This window comes from Eimeria maxima, genomic scaffold (assembly GCF_000499605.1).
Source record: "Eimeria maxima Weybridge genomic scaffold, Emw_scaff328, whole genome shotgun sequence".
Lineage (NCBI taxonomy): Eukaryota > Apicomplexa > Conoidasida > Eucoccidiorida > Eimeriidae > Eimeria > Eimeria maxima.
Genome location: NW_013566140.1, coordinates 14,886 through 34,310, shown reverse-complemented (window position 1 = coordinate 34,310; position 19,425 = coordinate 14,886). Strand labels below are relative to the sequence as shown.

At 47.2% G+C, this 19,425-nt stretch overlaps 5 protein-coding genes across 5 annotated transcripts; 2 read left to right on the top strand and 3 right to left on the bottom strand.

The window, feature by feature from the left end:
• Nucleotides 1-503: 503 nt before the first annotated feature.
• EMWEY_00028570 (hypothetical protein) lies at nucleotides 504-1,030 on the bottom strand (the record flags this gene model as incomplete). The annotated part of the gene is made up of 2 exons (XM_013481401.1): nucleotides 504-700; nucleotides 895-1,030. The coding sequence occupies 2 exons, from the start codon at nucleotides 1,028-1,030 to the stop codon at nucleotides 504-506; spliced, it is 333 nt and encodes a 110-aa protein (XP_013336855.1).
• Nucleotides 1,031-2,345: 1,315 nt separating this feature from the next.
• Nucleotides 2,346-3,429, top strand: EMWEY_00028560 (hypothetical protein, conserved; the record flags this gene model as incomplete). The annotated part of the gene is made up of 2 exons (XM_013481400.1): nucleotides 2,346-3,073; nucleotides 3,348-3,429. 2 exons carry the CDS (start codon nucleotides 2,346-2,348, stop codon nucleotides 3,427-3,429), a joined length of 810 nt encoding a protein of 269 aa, XP_013336854.1.
• Nucleotides 3,430-4,031: 602 nt separating this feature from the next.
• On the bottom strand, nucleotides 4,032-7,519 carry EMWEY_00028550 (hypothetical protein, conserved; the record flags this gene model as incomplete). The annotated part of the gene is made up of 2 exons (XM_013481399.1): nucleotides 4,032-6,874; nucleotides 7,429-7,519. 2 exons carry the CDS (start codon nucleotides 7,517-7,519, stop codon nucleotides 4,032-4,034), a joined length of 2,934 nt encoding a protein of 977 aa, XP_013336853.1.
• Nucleotides 7,520-8,802: 1,283 nt separating this feature from the next.
• On the bottom strand, nucleotides 8,803-10,094 carry EMWEY_00028540 (hypothetical protein, conserved; the record flags this gene model as incomplete). The annotated part of the gene is made up of 3 exons (XM_013481398.1): nucleotides 8,803-9,039; nucleotides 9,313-9,408; nucleotides 9,588-10,094. The coding sequence occupies 3 exons, from the start codon at nucleotides 10,092-10,094 to the stop codon at nucleotides 8,803-8,805; spliced, it is 840 nt and encodes a 279-aa protein (XP_013336852.1).
• Nucleotides 10,095-12,328: 2,234 nt separating this feature from the next.
• On the top strand, nucleotides 12,329-19,329 carry EMWEY_00028530 (hypothetical protein, conserved; the record flags this gene model as incomplete). The annotated part of the gene is made up of 12 exons (XM_013481397.1): nucleotides 12,329-12,401; nucleotides 12,568-12,707; nucleotides 12,883-12,958; nucleotides 13,086-15,028; nucleotides 15,643-15,933; nucleotides 16,143-16,329; nucleotides 16,661-16,713; nucleotides 17,045-17,125; nucleotides 17,410-17,472; nucleotides 17,881-17,978; nucleotides 18,160-18,268; nucleotides 18,586-19,329. 12 exons carry the CDS (start codon nucleotides 12,329-12,331, stop codon nucleotides 19,327-19,329), a joined length of 3,858 nt encoding a protein of 1,285 aa, XP_013336851.1.
• Nucleotides 19,330-19,425: the final 96 nt, after the last annotated feature.

Sequence of the window (19,425 nt, the reverse complement as noted above, 5' to 3'; positions counted from 1 at the left end):
GATGAATTTGAGCAGGAGCATATATATATATATATATATATATATATATAATGGTGGCTCTAAACGGGACCCTAGTGAAATGTGTACTATGCGAGCTATAAAAAGAAGCACAATACCATACAACGGTAACTCTAAGCAGGCAAAATAAAAATTACAATTGCGTTTTTCGGTCCCTATGACTCCCTTCACAGTTACAATAATTGTTTTGGAGAGAAACATAACAACCTGAAACATTGCGGGGAAGTAGGAACAACCAAACGGAGCATGCACTTGCAAAGCATACCGAGTGAGGGAGGTTTGGATTCTGTTTGCCCTCTGTAGGTGGCGGCGGCTCGGGTGTAGTAGCGGGAATACCCTCAAGGACCTGTTCTGCATAACTGCATGTACAGGCAGACGGAATCACAGAGAGGGAAAAGGGGTTGAATCTCACTAAGCTGTGCATAACTGTGCCTTGAAACGGAAATATAGGAAAACATACATTAAGATAACTGGAATAGGAGGAACTAAATGGCAGCTTTTCGTAAGACGGCAGAGCATAAAGGCTGCTGTCCAAGCATTGCCCACGAAAAAGGCACCCATACACAAGCACGCTGAGCGGAATTCAATGGGCTGCCTAGCGGGTAGATAATTACAAGCAAAACCTTCCTGTCTAACAAACCAGTGAGACAGGCGACAAAAACACACCTCTTGAAGTTTGGGTCTGCACAAAAGGAACAAGCACATACGGCAAAGCTGGTGCAAACAGCATCAAAGCCACAAGCTCTACATTAGTTTGGGCAGATAGCCTCTAGGGTCAACTAGAGCATCTGCTACACACATAGGTATTCCAAAGCCAAACCACAGCTGGAAAAAGGGTCAGCATCCGGGTTATAGCAAGCTCTGCGGACAGCTTACTTCTGCTGAATTCAGGCAGCCTTCTGAGTCGTTCTTGGAGCTCGACTTCTTCTCGGGAACGGGTGTCGACCTCCCTCTCACGAACTCCGCCCTCTGTGATCTCCGCCTGGTAGACGGAGGACCTTACGAAATGCATTTTGGCTAAGGCTGTATTATACACCTCAACGTGTGCTTTACTGTATACACGAACAACAGCCGTATTCGCACTGCTGCCTCGGCTCTTGCAGGTCTACCTCCGCAAGCGATGCGTTTATACACATATGAGGATGCTTGCCAACCACCGTACAGATAGAGGCGGCAAAACACTGCTATGAAGGCCTTTCTTCAACAATAAATGTATTCAGAGGTTCGTAGTAGTAGTCTGTTAGTAGTAGTAGTCTGCTGTAGGCACCAGGGAGGTGGCGTCGTCAAGACCCAGTAGATTGGGGTTCGCGCTGGGAAGCTTCACCGTGGCGTGAGGAGCTAACTTATTAGACGAGATGTTTCAAAGGTATTTAAAATAGGCATTTGAAAAAATCACCAACGAGCGTCGACAGAAAGAGGAGGAGAGTGTGCTGAGCATGAGGCCCCATCTGGATGCAGCCATTAAGACAATCCCCCTTACTGGAGGTTCAAACATAGCAAACGATATAACAAACAAACAAAAAGGATGAAAGACGTTAACGAAAAAGAGGAATCCAGCTGCATGCGCCTCTCAAGGCCGCTACAGCCCCACGGTATCCAGCAATCAGTCTGGCGAAATACCGCAGAGGCGGCGGTGCTCAACTCGAAATGAAATGCGAAGAATAATATTGTTACTTGTTTAAATATATTTATTTTGTTTGTAATGACAACTATAAGCGTTCATTGTTTGCTTCTTCTCCTGCAACCGTCCTCTGCCCACCGCAACTCAAGCTCAACAGCGAATGTGCACGTTCACGACGGGTTGCTCCTAAACAGTGTGATATTCTCAAATGTAGCCGGAGAAATACAAATATAATTCCACAAAATCAAATAAAACTTCTTTGTAGATTCATTAAAGATTTCAACAATGGAATATTGCTCTTGCCGTACAGGCTTTCCAAGAGCTCTCGGCTCCGGCGACTCGACAGCCGTGAGTTTGTCTTGTGCATTAAATTTGGTGTATGACTCTTGGGACTTGGACTTAAGCTGTTGAGTTTACTGATAATCGCATTTCTTGCTCATTGATATAAATGAGGTTTCGTCGCCGCATGCGCCTGTCCAACCACCCTGAGGGAGGGGAGAGAAGGAGCTGAGAATCCCAATAAATTTATTTCGGTTCAAATACCTTAACAGCGCCAACGTCTCATTTTCTGCAGTCCTTCGCCCTTCGTTAAATCAGGAATGTAGCCGCTTTATAAAACAATGAATAATAACAGTGCAGTAAGTTGAACCTCTTTCTTGCGGAGATCTCGTTTCGGCTTTCGTAGATCTTTAGGCTTCAGGAGGCGATGCAGCTGCTTCTCCCTGCGTTCCTGTCTGCTTTGTCTCCTTTGCCCTTAAAGAGGCTTCCTGTACTCCCTCTCTCTCGCTTTTTTTCTGCACGCAACAACTCGAATAGTGAATGCCCATTCCGCGTGTTAGGGCTGACCCCCGACGCATCCGCTGCCGCTTTGCGCCTTCGTTACCTCCAACTGGCCAAAAAGCTCCACCCCGATGCTGCCTTTCCCGAATTTGATTCGAAGACCAGTGGTTTCATTGAGCTCAGAAAGGCGTATGAACAGGCACTGCAAATACAGAAGCAGTCGCAGTGTCTGAATAGCCCACAGAAGGAGGAGGCCTCCTCTCCGCGAACTGGAAGGGGGGAAAATTCTGCACAGGAGACAATGATTCTAAGGGAATGGGAAAGGCAGCTAAAGGAGAGGTCCGAGTTCTGGGCCAAGGCTAAACATGCAGAACAACGGAGGGCTGCATCGGGGGAAGATGTCTTTTACCAACAGCAAATGCTCGAACGCTTTCAAAGCAAACTTGCAATGGAAAAAAAGTGCAGGGAATTTAAAAACACCATAAATGAACACCAAAAGGATGAGGATGTGTTGGAGGCAGCAGCACGGGAAAAGGCAGAAGCAGAAGCGTGGGAAGAACATCAAAAGGAACTGCGCGCCTTCGGCTTAGAGACAAATAGGAGCAGCTGGGCAACAGAATACCTCTACACAAAACCAGCCGACAAGCTGTCAAAGTCAGGGGAGTGGATCTCACGAGAAGCCAACAAGCAAAACGGATGGAAAGGAAGACACTGGAAGCCAGTTGTAGCAGCTGGTGCTCTTCTCGTGGTGGTAGCAGCGGCCACAGGGAGGTTTTATAACAGAGAGGAATGTCCAGAAAAGGCTTGCTGAGGGCTTCTTACTACAAGAAAGATATTAGAATGGCTGTTACATACTGCGAATGTATATATAGAATATATAATTGCATCGACTAGTGTACTTTAGCTTGGTGCTGGGCTGTGTAATTAGGGGAGTAACGCTGCGAATTGGCATTTTAACAAATATTAGAGAAGCAAACGCGATTTGGGAAAGTTTATCTCGTTCCGTCTGAGCACTGGAAGCTTGTTGGCACTTCCGCTCTTTTTTTCTATGTGGACAATTGCTGCTCTTTTGGGAAAAGGAAAAGCTGTGATGCAATTTTGTGTGGACCTAAATATGTTTTCAAATTCCGTATTTGGTTATTGTGTGGCAAAGCATTGCCTTCGGCTTGGACTCAGCTTACGAAAACACACATAAAAAATAAGAATTAAATGAAAAGAAACAATGCATTTTTTTTAAGAGAACCTCCCACTCCAACTATATAACCGCATTTCGTGTAAGTGCAATGCGGAGAGGGGAGTTCGTGAAACAGTTTCAAAATAAAAAAAGATGAAAGAGTTAATAAAAGGCGACTCAACTGAGTTTCCTTTGGTGGCTTTACACCGCAGACTTTTAGCAAACTCATTTTTTTCGGTATTTTGACTTCCCTCGTGCGCGTAGTAGCTGTATGGTTTTATATTCAATTGCTGTGTTTCATCCTGTTTTACCCTGCTTTGTTCTTCTTTGAATTGACCATCAGTACACTCTATCTTTTTCTGCCGTATTATATTGTTCATTTCTATCCGTTGAAGGAGTTCGTTCATGCCCGAGAAGAGAGGGAGGCTTTTAACGTCTTCACCTTCTCCTTCTCCTCCCACCAGAACGGCCGGCCCTTCTCGGTCTTCTGTTTCTTTGCCGTCTTTGCCCAGCCCTTCTGGCGGTCCTGCTTTTCGTTTTATTCCTTCGCGCCTTGGATTTATTTTTTGCCGTCGCGTTTGTCTTTTTCTTGGTCTTTTTGCTCTGTGTTGCCTTCTGCTTGGCGCCTTTCTTGCTGGGTTTGTTGGTAGCGGTGTTAGGCTTATTAGCTCCCTTTTCTTTCTTCGTTGCTGCTTTTTCTTTGTTTGCTGCTCCTTTCTCTTGCTTTGCCGTTTTGCTCGCTTTCTCTTTCCCTCCTGCCTTCTCCTTTTTCTGCCCTGCTTTTGCTCCTCCTTTTTCTGCCTTTGCCCCTCCACTTGCTGCTGCCGTCTTGTCTTTTCCTGCTGCTTTCTCTGCTTTCTTTTGCTCTTTTCCCGCCGCCTTATCTGCTGTCTTTTCCTTTGCTGTGCCTTTGTCTGCTGCTTTTCCCTTTGCTGATCCCTTTTCTGTTGCAGTTCCCTTTCCTGATGCTTTACCTGCAGACTTCTCTTTTGCTGCTCCCGCTGTGCCAGCTGCCTTGTCCGTTGCTGCGGCTTTGTCAGCTGACTTGTCTTTTGCTGCGGCTTTGTCAGCTGCCTTGCCTTTTGCTGCCGCCTTATCAGCTGCCTTGTCTTTTGTTGCCGCTTTATCAGCTGTCTTGTCTTTTGCTGCCGCCTTATCTGCTTTCTTTTCTTTGCCACCAGCCTTATTCTCTGCTTTCTTTTCTTTTGCTGCTGTACCTGCCTTTTCTGTCTTACTTTGTTTTCCTGCCGCCTTGTCAGCTGTCTTCTCCTTTGCTGCTCCCTTTTCTTTTGCTTTCCCCTCTTTGGCTGCTGACTTGTCTGCTTTCTTTTCTGTTTTGCCCCCTGTTTTATCTGCTCCGTTTTGCTTCCCTGCTGCTGCGTCTGCACCCTTGTCTTTACCAGCAGACTTCTCCCCCTTTGCTGCTGCTTTGCTGTCTGCTTTGTTTCCTGTCTTGTTTGCCTTCTCGCCTTTGTCTGCTGCCGACTTTTGCGATTTATCACCTCCCTTTGGCTGTTTGTCTCCCTTGGCCGCTTTCTTTTCCCCTGCATCTTTCCCTCCTTTGTTTGACTCTTTTCCCGAAGACTTACCGCCGTCCCCCCCTTTGCTGTCTTTTCCTCCTTTCTCTTGTTTCTCTTTCTTGTTCCCCTTCGCCTCTGTCTTTCCGCCCCCTCCCTTTGCACTTTCTTTTTTCTCCTTTTTTTCTTTTTTATCTTGACCGCCTCCTCCAGATTTCTCGCTTTTCGCCGATTTCTCTTTGCCCTTCGCCTCCCCTCCTTTCCCACCCTTTTTTGCGTTTGCTTTGTCTGCGCTTTTGCCTTCGCCTTTTGCCTCTTTTGGTTTGGCTCCTTCCTTCTGAGCCTGTTTTTCATCTTTCTGTTTGGCGTCTTTCTCTTTCTGTTTGGCCTCTTTTTCTGCCTTTTTCTCTTCCTTTTCCTTTTGCTTCTCCTCTTTTGCTGCTTTCTTCGCCTCCTTCTCCTCTCGCTTGCGGTCTTTTTCTTCTTGTTCTCGTCTCCGCTTTGCTTCCTCCTTGGCTGCCTCTTTTGCATACTTCCTAGAATAGTCGTCGTAGTGTTGATCATAAGAGCTTGAACCCCCATAGCCCCCGTATCCCCCATAGCCCCCATAGCCTCCATAGCCCCCATAGCCTCCATAGCCCCCGTACATTCCTGAACCTCCATAGAGGCTGGTGGTTCCATAGGGTCCATAACTTCCGTAGGGATCGTAGTAAGAGGAGCCCATCCCTGGACCGTAGCCGTTATAGTAGCCCCCCCCATAGGCCCCCATGGCGCCTGTGTGGCCCATAGCTGTGGCACCCATATATGTGCCTGGCATGTAGCCCATGTCGGAGTAGCCAGCCATGCTGCCTTCCGCCATTCCCCCTGCAACGGGGGAATCAAAGGGGTCTGTGCCGGCAGTTTCCCCTTCGTCGAGATCGAGTTCGCTGTCGTCTTCAGAAGAAGGGCTCGAGCTAGGATCCCCTGGAGGTGCGGCCTCTGGAGGCGTGTCGGGTTTGTAGTCTCCTGGGCTGTAGTCCGTTGCCGCCACCGCTTGGGCCTGAGCCTGCGCACCTGTTGTATGTGGAGAGGTGCCGGGGGAGGGCTGAACAACGGCTTGCTGTTGCTGCTGCTGTTGTTGTTGTGGGGTAGGTGCAGCTGTAGGTTTTGTAGGGGGGGGCAGCACCAACTTTCCGTAGCCTTCTTGCATCAATTCGGTAGCTGGATAAATCGACTTCTTCTCTCCCTCGGAATCCATCTGCACAAATACACCTCTTGACACTGGGCTGTCTGTTGTATACAGACGATGGGTGGAGGACCCACCAACAGCACTATTGCCATTGTCTTTGTCTCCTTGAACAAATCGGGCTCTTGTAGACTCTGCTTCGGTGTTAGGGCCCCCACTTCTTTTTGCCCCCTCTGAAATCTCGAAGGGGTAGCTATGCCGTGAAATCGCAGCCAAGCGGCTGGGTGGCAGGCGGGAAGAAGAAGCGACTTGATGGCTACTAGAAACACTGGCAAAACTTGTTTGCTCTGGATTGCCGATCTGCTCCTTCGACTTGCTTGCGTTTCCCAGCCCAGGAGAGAAAGAGAATAGGCTAGTGGCTGCTCTAAAGGAGGCTCTGGGCCTGATGCGAATTAACCGGAACTGCAGGGGAAGAGAAGTCTCATTTGCGTTATCGTGCTGAGGGTGAACAACCAACGACTCCTGTGGTGCCTCTCCTTCGGCGCCTTGTTTGCGCCGGTACCTAGGGACGATGCGCCCATGGCCCCGTAAAAGGATTTCTGCAATAATACAAACAGCAAAAGGAAGGACATTAGCTACGGAGCATGCAGACTTGAAGATCAGGCGATTGTACTGCCGGGCAGAAGTGAGGAGGCACCGTTGTGGCAGCACTCTCGTGTTTCAGGTGGTGTTTATGGCGTGCACAGAGTTTCCATTGAATCCCGCATAAATACCTCATAAGGAACCCCACGTATAGCTAGTACACACAGATGCTTTGCCTGGTGTAATGCAACAATTAGAGAGGAAAGATAAGGTTAATACTTACGGCGAAGACCGGTGGCAGCGCCATCTGCTGCAGGGGGCAGGAGGGAGGCGGCGGAGGAGCAAGGGGAAGAAAAGAAGAAGGGGAGTAAAAAAAGACAGGACAATAATGCTGGCAACAATGGAAAACGTATCTTCCTGCCAGTTTGTTGCAGGTCCCTTTCTGGTGGTTGTTGTTCTTGGGGTGCAACTGCAAAGAGGGAAAGAGGAGGAGCCGCAGCAGCAGAGAGGCTGTGAGCCGATCCGTCCTCCCCCATGAGTCAGGGAAATTAATAAGATGAATCCAATTTACGGCATTCGCATTTGCGCCCGCCAGTAGAAGAGAAGGTCAGAGGAAAGATCAGCCGAATCCCGTCATCGACGCAAAAGCGGACGCTGCACATCCTCGCCCGTCGTCACCTAGGGAGAAGAAGCACTTTAGTTGCCTCCCAATTCAATGAAAACATAGATTTCAAAAATAATTGTGGGGAAACACACCATCAAAGTACAAGCTGTGGACAACTAAGCCGACGCTTAGTACCCACCGCCGACTCCAGCCAGGGCCCGCAGCGCGTACCGTTGGCGCGGGGTGAACAGAGGAAAACGTAAATTGCCGTCTTTAACTTTGTGAACGAGGAGACGAAGCATAAACTTTCTTTCAAAAGTACAACCTTTTTTAATCTGTTCAATTGGAAAGCCGCCCAACTCGCAGAGCGGGCTGCGGCTCGATGCGAGGTTAGCGCCAAACGACTTCAGTAGGACGAGGCATGCAATGAAAACTGCGGATTGCGTCCAATTTAAAAGAAAAGTACACAACTCAAGTAGTAGTGGAAGTCAGAAAAAGAAAGGTCTAGATGCTATGATGGAGCTTTTCCCCCCTTTTGCTTGCCTTTGCTGAGAATGCAAACAGACACCAATGGTGAAGTGCGCTACGGCCTTTGCAGTCTCCTCTCGTTAGAACACCGTGCCCAGATGGTTAACCTATTCTCCAGCTGTTTTTCGCATTTTTCTATTAAGTGATTGGGGTTTTTACTCCCTCCCTCCTTCTTTGGAGGCTGCTCCCCGTGAGACATATCCACAGCGATATATCTGCTGCTGGTGACGGTACCAACCGTCTTGGAATACTCCCCACGCTATTCCCTCTTTCCACCCACTGATAATATCATACTGCCTCAATCAATTCTTATGCTTAATCTCAGGGCCAGTTCCCAGTTGCACTGCCCCACTGTTGCACTGCCCCAAAAGTGTGTGAGGGTCCCTTCCTACTATGAGCAGCTAAAATTCCAAATTAACGATACTTGAGTGGCTGTATGGCGTTCTCTGCAGCAACGAGAGAGAAGCCGCCAGGGCTTCCCATTGATACGCTCCAGCGGTAGTAGTTCCAAATATCATTAGCACTTCCCTTCTTGTGAAGGTGCGTGTACGGTTGTATTCAACGTCTAAAAAATTGTGCAAATGAAACAAACCTATTCACAAAACTCCCTCGCAAGATGCAATAGAAGAAATTCAGAGGGTCTCGAGCTTGTGGCGTCTGGAGAACAAAGACCTCCGTGCAAGAGCTCGATGTCGGATACTAGCACAAACCAGCACAACAAGGCCAACGTAAACAAAATAAAAACCAAGTCTGAGACAGCCACTACCAATAACCGGTGCTGAGGCACCTTCGCACCTATTAGTTAGTGCGTCTTTACGAGTAGCGTTTGTTTGCGACGCCGTAGAAGATCAATCTGTTCAAGAAGGTATACGCAGACCCCGTTTGGTTTTCTTGAATAAAGAACTGCGCTGATGAGCACATGTGGAACTTGCTGCCCGGTAGTGCAATCCGGCGGCCCGCCAGCACATCCTCTTTTTTCAACAGAACGGAAAATGCGCATGCTTCGTCCACAACGCCGCAGAAGTTCAAATGTTGTTTGTTGCAGTATACCTGAAGAGGTCGGAAAACAGACAAAATGCATTTCAGTTAGGGCACAATGGCTGCTACACTGAAATCACTCATATTCAGCCATCATGGATCCCTAGGTACGCATATTTTTCTATCTATGAAGATGTGTTCATGCGAGGCCGAAACACTAGTAACATGCTACTGCGCATTGAGGTCTCTACCAATACTTACAAAAACATAGAGAATACAACAATGCAACACATCATATTATTTTATTCTCAGCCAGAATACAGCGCAATAGTAGTGAAGCCTCACCTTCACTACCATAGGCTCGGAGACGGAGTCTTCTTCATCGGGGTTCGTATTAAATCCCTTCGGGGGAGTTGTTGCAAAGATAGCAAAAGAAGCGAGCTGTAGAAAAATGAACACAATAACGCTCAACACAACATGATGGTGTGAAGCTTTAAAGTAATCAAGAAAAAGAAGGAATGTGGCTAACAATAAACATTTAAATGTCAACTAATCACTGCACACAGCCACTCATAGCGAAAGTGCTTGGGCACACAACGCAGTAAAGGCCTACAGCTTACTCTGACGGGTTGTTTGAAGCTGATGTTCACTAAAAGCTGCTCGTCAACATCTGATACAAGTGCGAGATTGAATTCCTTTGTTCTCAGTATTTGTTGCAGAGTCCCAATTTCTGAACCGGGGGCAGCAGCAGCTGCAGCAGCTGACGGTGTGTTGCCATCCGGTTGCTGCGCAGTACAGCCTTTCTCATTCGCTTCGGTTCCGCTTGTTGCCTGCGTCCCTGTTTTCTGCGTCTCTGATGCAGTCTCTGCTGCCGCTGTAGTTTGTTCTTGTGTATTTGCATCTACACTCGTGGAGGTCTTGTGTTCCCCCTGCGACTTCGCTGCATCAAGTTGAGCAGCACCTACGGGACCACCAGCATCAGGAGGAGGAGCAGCGGAAGTGGAAGCCACGTGGGCAGCTGGTGGCTGTCTTGCGTTGAGGGCTATGCTGCCTGAAATGTCTAAGACCTCATGTATCTCCGTTAAATCCGTCTGGCCCAGGCGGTCCTGGGGCTGCGGTAATCCCATGATTAATTAATTAATTATGTAGGCTTCGCCTCTGCTGAAGGTCTACAACTGAAGAGCAGAAGAACGCGCGGTAGGTCACCACTCCCACCAGACGAGGCCCTGACTGACGTAACAGAGTGGAGCAGCCGACGTGCAAGAGGGGCTGCCGGCAACGCAGGTGCACAGACCCTCAGATGAGAAAGGGAGCAGTCGATGCTGAGAAATATTTCTGAAAGTAGACAAGAAGAATGGAAACAAAATTAATATTCTAGCGAAATCTCCTAAAAGAGGAGGGAAATGACCGTACGTGCAGCGGCGGGGCTGGTGGACTCAGGGTCAACGACCTGACAATAATGTACAGAAACTCCGAAAAATGGATCTCTATGCGCTACCAAATTACAGTTGCAATTATTTTAATTGTATGTTCTAATGGAACGAGCCGAATAGCTGAGGAAGCAGGAATGGCAGCCCACCAACGTCGGCGACGATCGAACGCACGAGCGGGCACAGGCGGACCGCTGCATGCAGTTCAGCAGCAATGAACTGCATTTCAGCTCATAGAAGGTTCCTGCAATTTGTTTATAATATTATTTCCCCTTAGAGAAATTAGCCGTGAACGGTAACCCCCTGCCTCCCGCTGCCCCCGACACTGGGATCGCCGAGAGAGTTGCTGTCCTCTCTTTGAGACCCTGCACACTTGTAGGACGAGAAGCCAATGGAATGTTTTTTGTTAATTTTGCCCTCAGCATCATCCGTTTCCGTTGATTTGAACCCGTTTCGCTCCTCTCAACTTGCTGGTGTATTAGGGCGGCGTGCGCAAGTTACCGCTCTCTCCTTCTCGGAATGACACGGATTGATATCATTTGCCCCTGTTTTCCCCATAAGTTTACTTCCTGCCTGCAGTGTTCCATTTAGTCTTTCACTTATATTTGGCCCTTGCATTACCTTTCGTCAGCTTGCAGCTCTGATGCAGCCGTCGACTAGCTGGGCAAAACGAAACGCACACCGACTAGTTTCTGTTCCTGTCGTTGATTAGGGAGCTCAGCACCACAACTTGCGTCCTTTCCAAGCACATTTTTGTGAGGCTTACGTTTATATCCAATTGTTGTGTTATTCGCTTGTTTACCTCTGCTGGAATCTTTCCCAGAGATAGCTGCGGGAGCGCAGATGTGGACCGAACCTCTGCAGAAATTGCTCAAGAGTAGGGAGAGTGACTCCTTCGTATTTCAGTCGCACTTCTGCGTCGTAAAGAGGATATGCAGCGTGGAGTGACAAACTTCTTCCTCTCGTGTGACAAATGGAAGGCATTCAGGGGATTTTCATTTTAAAAGGAAGCAGAAATGAGAAAAAAAAGGAGTAAAATAATTCTCAAAGTTTACAAAGCATACTATACTTAGCAGATCTATTGGGATGCGGCTACCCAGTCCTGTGCGCATTGGTAAAAAGTCGATGGGTCTAAACGCACATGAAGCCCATTCCAGGAAACGGTGGAGAACGAGACACACAAGCGTTGGTATTAACATTTGGGAGCTTGCCACAATTTAGTGTTAGTACTAACTAATGTGTTGTTGCCAAAATGTTGTTAGCATGAGTAACTCAGGTACAAATAGATGCTACGTTGGAGGAACTAACGTAGCTTTCGGCGCTTGAATATTCCACCGACCTGTATGGCAGCACGCCTGCTTGCTGGTTGAATTTCTCTCATACTGAACCCCACGATTTTCGGTGTATTACGACACATTAAATAATCAGGGGAGTGGATTTTTTGTGCCGCTGTGCCTGCACGAATACAATTGTCGACACTATCTGTACAACTGGCGCTACGTTGCCCTCTGCATTTCTACACTTAGCTTAAGACTTAACGGTATTTCTGTGAGATTCAACTTCTCTACGAGTTGAACCTGTTGTTTGTTATGCATCGGGGGAAATAACGGATGCCTATGTTCGGGTAGGTAAGACTGATCATCGCAGGAGCCCACCGAGTGCTCTCTCCATTCATGTTTTCCGCCGGAGACACATAGTTCACTTCGGTTTTGTTAGTCAACCCGTTAATTCTAACTCGTAGAAGGGGTGTACTAAGGGTATCACGAATACTTTTTCTACTAACGCCCAGGCCCGACCTCCCGCCTATGGTGAGGTAGGCAGCGCAGCTACGGGAAAGTCCGGTGAAAGCTTAGAGAACTTTGGATGACCACCTTGACGTCTATATTTTCACAGGGATTTATTCAAAAATAGAAGGAAAGTGAACCCATAATATGCTCTCAATACACATGCAAGACGCGTTCGTCGTGGCCAGCTCAGTGCACACCCAAAGTGTCACGAACGTAGGTAGGACAGCTGGGATGTTCCATTTAGTAAAGTAGTCCATCAAAGTGAAGAGAACATTAAGTTTAAGGGCTTAAGATAAAAACTGAAAAAATGCAATAAATGGTACTTAAGAGGGAGGCTCAATGCCTCCGTAGACTGCTGCCCTGCGCGCCGTGGTGGGAGGCAGAAGGCCAGCGGTCTGAGGCTGCGGCTCGAGACCCTGACGCTAATATATTCATTCCCAACATGCAATCCTTAAAGTTTCAGGTTGAAAACAATGAAGTGCTGAATTTCACCCAAGATACGCTATCGTTTGCCGGTGTATTGGTACGCCCGCTTGTCGTTCACGCCTTCCCGTCGGCTGAGCGGGCTGCGTGTTTCCAGCAGAGGCTTCGGCAGCCCTGAATAGAGTTTTTGCTGTTGGATTATCTTTGTCTTCTTTATCTTTATGACTTATTTAAGGGATATCCCTCCTTGGATTCCCTTGTTGTTGGCTCTTTAGGCAGCAGATCTCACGGGCTTGGGGCCCCAGTGTTGTTTCAGAAGTTCTGTCTTCTTCGGAGGTTCGATTCGCTATTGTGAGAGCTGTTGAGTGGATGCTGAACCATACCTGGATTTTCGGATTGAATACAAATGCTGATTTCATTCTTTGGCGACACCGTGAGATTTAGCTGTCGTGTGCTTTCCTTTTCCCCGTGTGCTCAGCGAAGGGCTGGCTTGATCTGGCCGATGATGAGCTGCGACGACTCCTTTGGTCGCAGCTCACAATAGCCATGAATCCTAACAGCCCACTTAAATCCATCAATAGGTTTTCGCGGGGTCGCTCCGTTGATGATGTTTCGCTAGTCCCTGGGGTTTATAGTTGGCGCCTCCCCGGGTGGCTGCGCCTGCTGCCGCGTTCGACCTTATTATTTGAAAAAAGGTCAAGTCCCTTTCTCCAGCCATTCAAGATGTCTGTAGTGTGCCAATATAAGCACTTGCTTCACCTTCTGTGCTGGTGTCTTCTGTTTGTTTTCTTATGCTCCTCTGAACCCATTCGAACCCAACCGTTCAACCAGGGACCCTACCGCTTCTCCGCGGCGCAGCTCAGCTTAACTGGGGGCCACTCAAAAAGCACAGCAAATGCTTCCCTTTCTCTGAATACTTCGAGTGACAAGGGCGAAACACCACGCATTCCGAAAGAATCAAGCAGCAGCAGCAGCACACGGAGCCACAACAGCACGAAAAATGCCACACAACAAAAATCAGCTGTATCAGATCCCTTCTCAGCTGCGCAAATGCTCACCAGAGAAGATTACAAAACACAACTGACAGCCAAGGTGCACTTGAGGAACGTTCGCGGCCTAGAAGACGAAGCCCGAGAAATAGACTCCACAACAGAGGTAGCAGCAACCCCAACCGCAAAACCAGGACAGACGAGGAAAAGCTCCCTCAGTAGTTCACATTCCCCTGGGTCTTTCCTAAGCTATGTGGGAAACTCGCTTCTCGAGGTTTCTTCTAATGAGGCCCCTGTAGGCTCTCATCAGCCAGAGGAGGAAGAGGTCCTCCTGCAGTTGCCTACCCGTTACACTTCTGCCAGCGTACAGCCGCATTTTCCCGTATTTCCTGAATTCTTCCTAGATGAAGTAAATCTGCGGGTCAAAGAAGATGAACTAGGCGGAAAGGAACATCCTACTGAGACTTCTGCAACCGTTGTTGCTGCTGTTGGTGAAGGCCTGCATGGCAACACTGCAGGGGACTCTGCTGCCTCTTTGGTGCAGGCGTCGGCAACTGCACATGAATCTACGGAATCAGCAAAGACGAAAAAGGAGAGCGAAGAGGAAGCAGAGGAGGAGGAGGATAAGGAAGAAAGTGAGCATCCCTCAAAGACAGCCTCTGCTGAAGAAGAGGCGCTACAGACCGGGGCAGAATCAGCAGAGACGAAATCCAAACATTCACACGAGCTCCCAGAGACGGAATCAACCAAAGAAGAACCCAAACATAAAGAGGAAGAGGTCAAGGAACCTGTTACCCCTCTAGCCACACCAGCTAAGGCCCATGAGGGTGCAGCATCGCACAAGGAAGATTCAAGCATCAGCAGCAGCAGCAAACAAGCAGGCTCCAAAGCAGAGTCACAAGAGGGAGAGGAGGAAGAGCCGCAAAGCATAAAGGAAAGCCAACAAGCAACTTCACGAGCACCGACGTCAGAGAAAGAAGGAAAAAGCGAAGAGGAAAATGAAGAAGAAACCCACAAGGAACACCACCGTGCGAAAACCCGTGTAGCCGAACAGGCATCGCAGAAGGCTGGGGAGACTGCGAAAGAACACGAAGAAGGTGAAGAAAAGGAGAAAGAAGAAAAGGAGAAAGAAGAGGAAAAAGAAGAGGAAAAGGAAGAGGAAAAGGAAGAGGAAAAGGAAGAGGAAAAAGAAGAAAAGAAAGAAGAGGAAAAAGAAGAAAAGAAAGAGGAAAGCCACAAAGAAGCTCCTCGACCCGTGCAAACACTGCAGAAAGGCAAGGAGGAGGCAAAAGAAGAAGTGAAGAAAGAGGCAAAAGAAAAGACAAAAGAGGAAAAGGAGAAGGAAGAAAAAGAAAAAGAGGAAGAAAAGGAAAGACACAAAAAGGAACTGGCGGAGAAAGCAACTAGACTTGCAAACCTTCAGCGCATGGAGGTAAATAGACTTTAATCCAGTGCTGATATTACATTGTTTGCATGTCATGAGGTATTGTACCAGTATATCTAGATCCTCTTAATATGCCTGTGCCAATCTGCACTATGAGGGGTTCCTAATAAGAAACAAACACTGCAAAGGTAGCTCATATTGGCCTTATGTGGACACGATTGTAAAAACGATACCATCTAGCATTTTCGTAGTACATTCAGATGTTAGTTTTCTCTTTTCCTCCCCTACTGCATTTCCTTTTGTGTTCCTTCTCATCGTATTCGTGGGATCCTTTGTGTTTTGTTTAAGCAATTCCCTCTCTTCTGTTTGCTGCGTTATCACCCCCTACGCCTTTTCGTTTTCCCTGTGCTACTTCATACTGTGTATTGGATGCGTACTTACTTATGTGTGCCTAAATATATGATACACATGAATATTCTGCTGCTTATATGTCTGCATGCGTCAATAACAACGTGCCGTGCTGCATCTGGTTCTTCAGAGACTAGGGTTGCTGGTAGTCTGCCTTCGTTCGTGTGGCTGTTCTGCTTTTTCTCGATCAACCGTCCTTTATTTGGGTTGTGTATGTCTTCTCTGTGACTCTCGTGTTGTGTTATTTCTATCAGCAAGAGGCCCTCGTAAAGCTGCACCTGCTGGGAGAGGGCGGCCCCCGTGGTAACGTGTCAACTCCCTTGGGGGCCTCTGCCATGAGTGTGCAAGATGCTGAGCAGCACCGGCAATTAGAAGAAGCAACAAAGACAGCCCAGCATCTGGCTGCTCATTTGCGAGTTCAACACGAACTAAAACAGAGAGAAATGGAAATCAAGCAAAAAGAAATCGCCCACCTCAACCTCCTCAAACACATGCAAGTCCTCATGCAGTCAACCGTCTCCGGAATTTGGGGGAAACTCACAAATGTAAGCGCAGAGAAATGTACTGCCTATCAGAATGCATATCACGTGCATGGCTTACTGTTCAGTAGAAACAGCAATAGCAGCAGCAGCAGCAAGAGCAACAGCAAAGGCAGCAAAGGTCGACAAAAAACCTTGCACGGAGTGTGGTATTCTTGTCCTAGTAATTAGGGTTTGTGTCTTCTCTTCCTATTGCGTTGAACTTATGCTTTTAGGTGCAAAATACTTTGAAGCGCCTCGTATCAGAGAGCGAAGACGTAAACAAGCTATTTTTGAAGGAGACGGGCAACAGAGTGTTGAGGCCACAAGAAGTTCCCGAAGCGGAAACTTCAGAAAAAGAGCAGAGAGAACAAATGATGATTGCCAAAAAGACAGGCAAATCTCCCTTAGACTGCCCCATTGGTACGTCGGCTAAAAGGCGAAACAGACAACAATATCTGCACAAATGTGTAGCACTGTTTGCTTGCGCTTGTTAGCATATTCATAAGAAGCTGTTGCATCCTCTTTTGAAGCCTTAGAGAACTTCAGGATGTCGCATGCATGCTGCATTGCTGTACTTGCTGCCTTCTTGTTGATTACTTGAAGAAAAGATGCTACGTGCCAAACAAAACAGGCGCCTCCCCCTTGGACACTCCTGTGGGTGGATTATTTTATGGATTTGCGCGTTTAGATACTCACCTAAGAGCTTCTAGTTTCTCTTTTCGCTGTTGTGTTTATCCTGATTTTTCTGCAGAATGCGCCCCCAGAAGCTGCGACAACAAGCCGACCACCCCCACTCATTGCTTTGTAAGTAAAACAAAACGTAAAACAAGATCCACCTCTATGTTAAGGTCTGTTGAGTTTATTTATGTTGTGTTTGTTGCTCATGTGATCCGCGGGGGCTTTTAGTACCTGCCCAGCGAACAATACTGCAACCTTATTTTACTCTTATTTTGTGAAGTGTATTTGCATACACTTCTTAGCACGCATGCGTTGGTCGACATAGAGCACCATCATCTGTTTCAATGCACTGTTTGGTTTCTTTGAGCAGTATTCATTGACAGAGAGGCAGTACACTCTCGTTTCTTGCAGTTATTCACTTGTTTGTGTTGTGTGCGTGTTTGTGTGTATTCTAAAGAGATACGACCTTGTGGCTGGAGGCGGCGGCTTTAGGACTTGTGCACCTTTCCAAGATGAGGCAACGGCTACCTGTCCTGAGGTAAATTCTTCTTTAACCTGCACTAGCTAACTGCTTTACATCTTCATTGTCGTTTATAGATTCCTTTGCGCCTACTGTACATGTATATTGGGTCCTAAACCCCCATTATTGGTCCGTTTTAATGCTGGGACAGTGTGCTTTGTCTGTGCTGCCTACGTGACAGCATGCATCACAGTAGAGCCGTATGCTGTACGTTATCCTTGTGCCTATACAATCTAATGTTGCTGAATTATGTACCAATTGAAGAAAGTATAAACCCGCCTGCTGTGTGGCATTTTTTTCAGTCCTACACCCGATGTGCCATGGCTGCCCCTGTGCGAGGACGGGAGTACGAACTTCTGGTGTCTGTAAGGCGAAACCTAAACTCCCTTGCAAGCAAATAGCTAGAAATGAAGCAATAAAACAGTCATAGCCACAACAGAAAAGGATTAAATCATTACACTGCGGAGTATTAACAGCCAATGAGGCTCGGTAATATATGAATATAACACTAACGATTTCCCATCCTTGCTTCTCCGCTTCCTTACTAGCTGTCTATTAAAGTGATATTTGCTTTGCTTCTCCTTGTATTTCTCCCCTTCTAGGGGAGTCCCTGTGCTCACATATCTGTGTAGCGGACACACAGAAACAAAACACTAATAACACCAAGAATACCACTAATTACAAGAACAGCAATAACAGAGGAGACTGACAATAATACGAACCGGGGGAGACTAAGGGAATAACGTCTTTCTTGTTCTTGTACTTCCTTGCAGCCCCCCGACAACCCTTTGCCACAGGCGTTGTTTATAAAAGGCAGCAACATGCACAGTTGTTTGCGTTTGCTGGCCGTACACGAGAATACCCAATGCAAGTAAGAACAAGACAAAATAAAAATAGACAGAAGCATCACATTTAAGCACAAACAAATGGGCGCGCTCGAGTTAGTGGGCGGGCTTTAAGGGTTTGTGTGTTAACCTTCCCCATTCCCTTTTTCTTCCTCTCTTTACTTCAATAACAGAAATAAAGATGCGTTTCCTGTTGTGTATTTACAGCCCAACAGACCCAGAAGCCGTTTCCGCCTTCTTAAAGGATACGCAAAACACTTCTAAGATGCCGCCGCCAACAGTATTGACTGGTGGTGTTGTCTTCGAGAATATTGAGGTAGCATACCCACATAGCCCTAAAAATAAAAAAGAAAAATACATAAAAGAAAACATTTAGACACCTACAATTCGGCTAATTAATTAGATATATACTTTAAGAACTACTTAATGGCTTTTAACGAGCATAGACACCCCTCTAGAGTTCTTTTCTATTCTGTTCTCTTTTAATGTGTTTGATGTGATGCATGCCCGCGCCTTCCCTTATGCAGATAGCTCTACTTATTCTTTGCATGCAATATTTCCTTTGCAGACACAAATAAGTGCTTTTCTTCTCTTTCCTAGCTACTTCGTGCTCTTTATTCTGTGTTCCCTCAGATACCTAAACCCGGCCGCTACAAGCTGTGCCTGCTGCAGTATTGGATTCCCCCCAAGCGGGCTGCTGCAGCTGCTGCAGCAGCACCAGCAGCACCAGCAGCAGAAGCACCAGTAACAGCAAAAGCAGGTGTACCAGCAGCTGCAGCAGCTGCAGCAGCTGCAGCAGTACCAGCAGCAGATAAAGACCAGGCTGTAGTACTAGGAGCAGAAGAAATAGGGTATGTGCATGTACTAGAGGCCAAAGAAAGAAAGAAGGCGCCTAGTGAGCAGCAATCGGAGAAAGAGGCATCGAAAATCGAAGAGGAAACAGAGAAGGCAGTAAAGGAAGAAACAGAGGAGGAAAAGGCAGAAGCAAAAGAGAAGGAAAAAGCGGAAGGAAAAGAGGAGCGCCTCACTCCCAATGAAGAAGAAGAAGAGGAAGAACCCGAAGGATCATCAGCACAATCAAAAGAGCACAATGAATCAAAAAAGTCCCAGAAAGAAGAGACGCATGCAGAGAGTAAAGACCACCACAAGGCAACAGAAACAGAATCAGAGCATCCCCACAAAGAGGAGAAGCATGCAGAAAGCAAACAGTCCCATAAAGACGAAACGCATGCAGAAAGCAAACAGTCCCATAAAGACGAAACGCATGCAGAGTCTAAAAGCCAGCCCCATAAAGGGACGCATGCAGAGTCTACAAAACAGCAAAAGGAAGAAGAAGAGGAGGAGCATACAAAAGCTCAAAGCACACACTCAGAATAAAAGAAGAGAAAGAGAGAAAGGAAGAAGCATTTTTTATTGAGCTATTTCTTCATTTGTTTTATATTTAGCAAACCCTTTTTAGCTTGTATTGATACA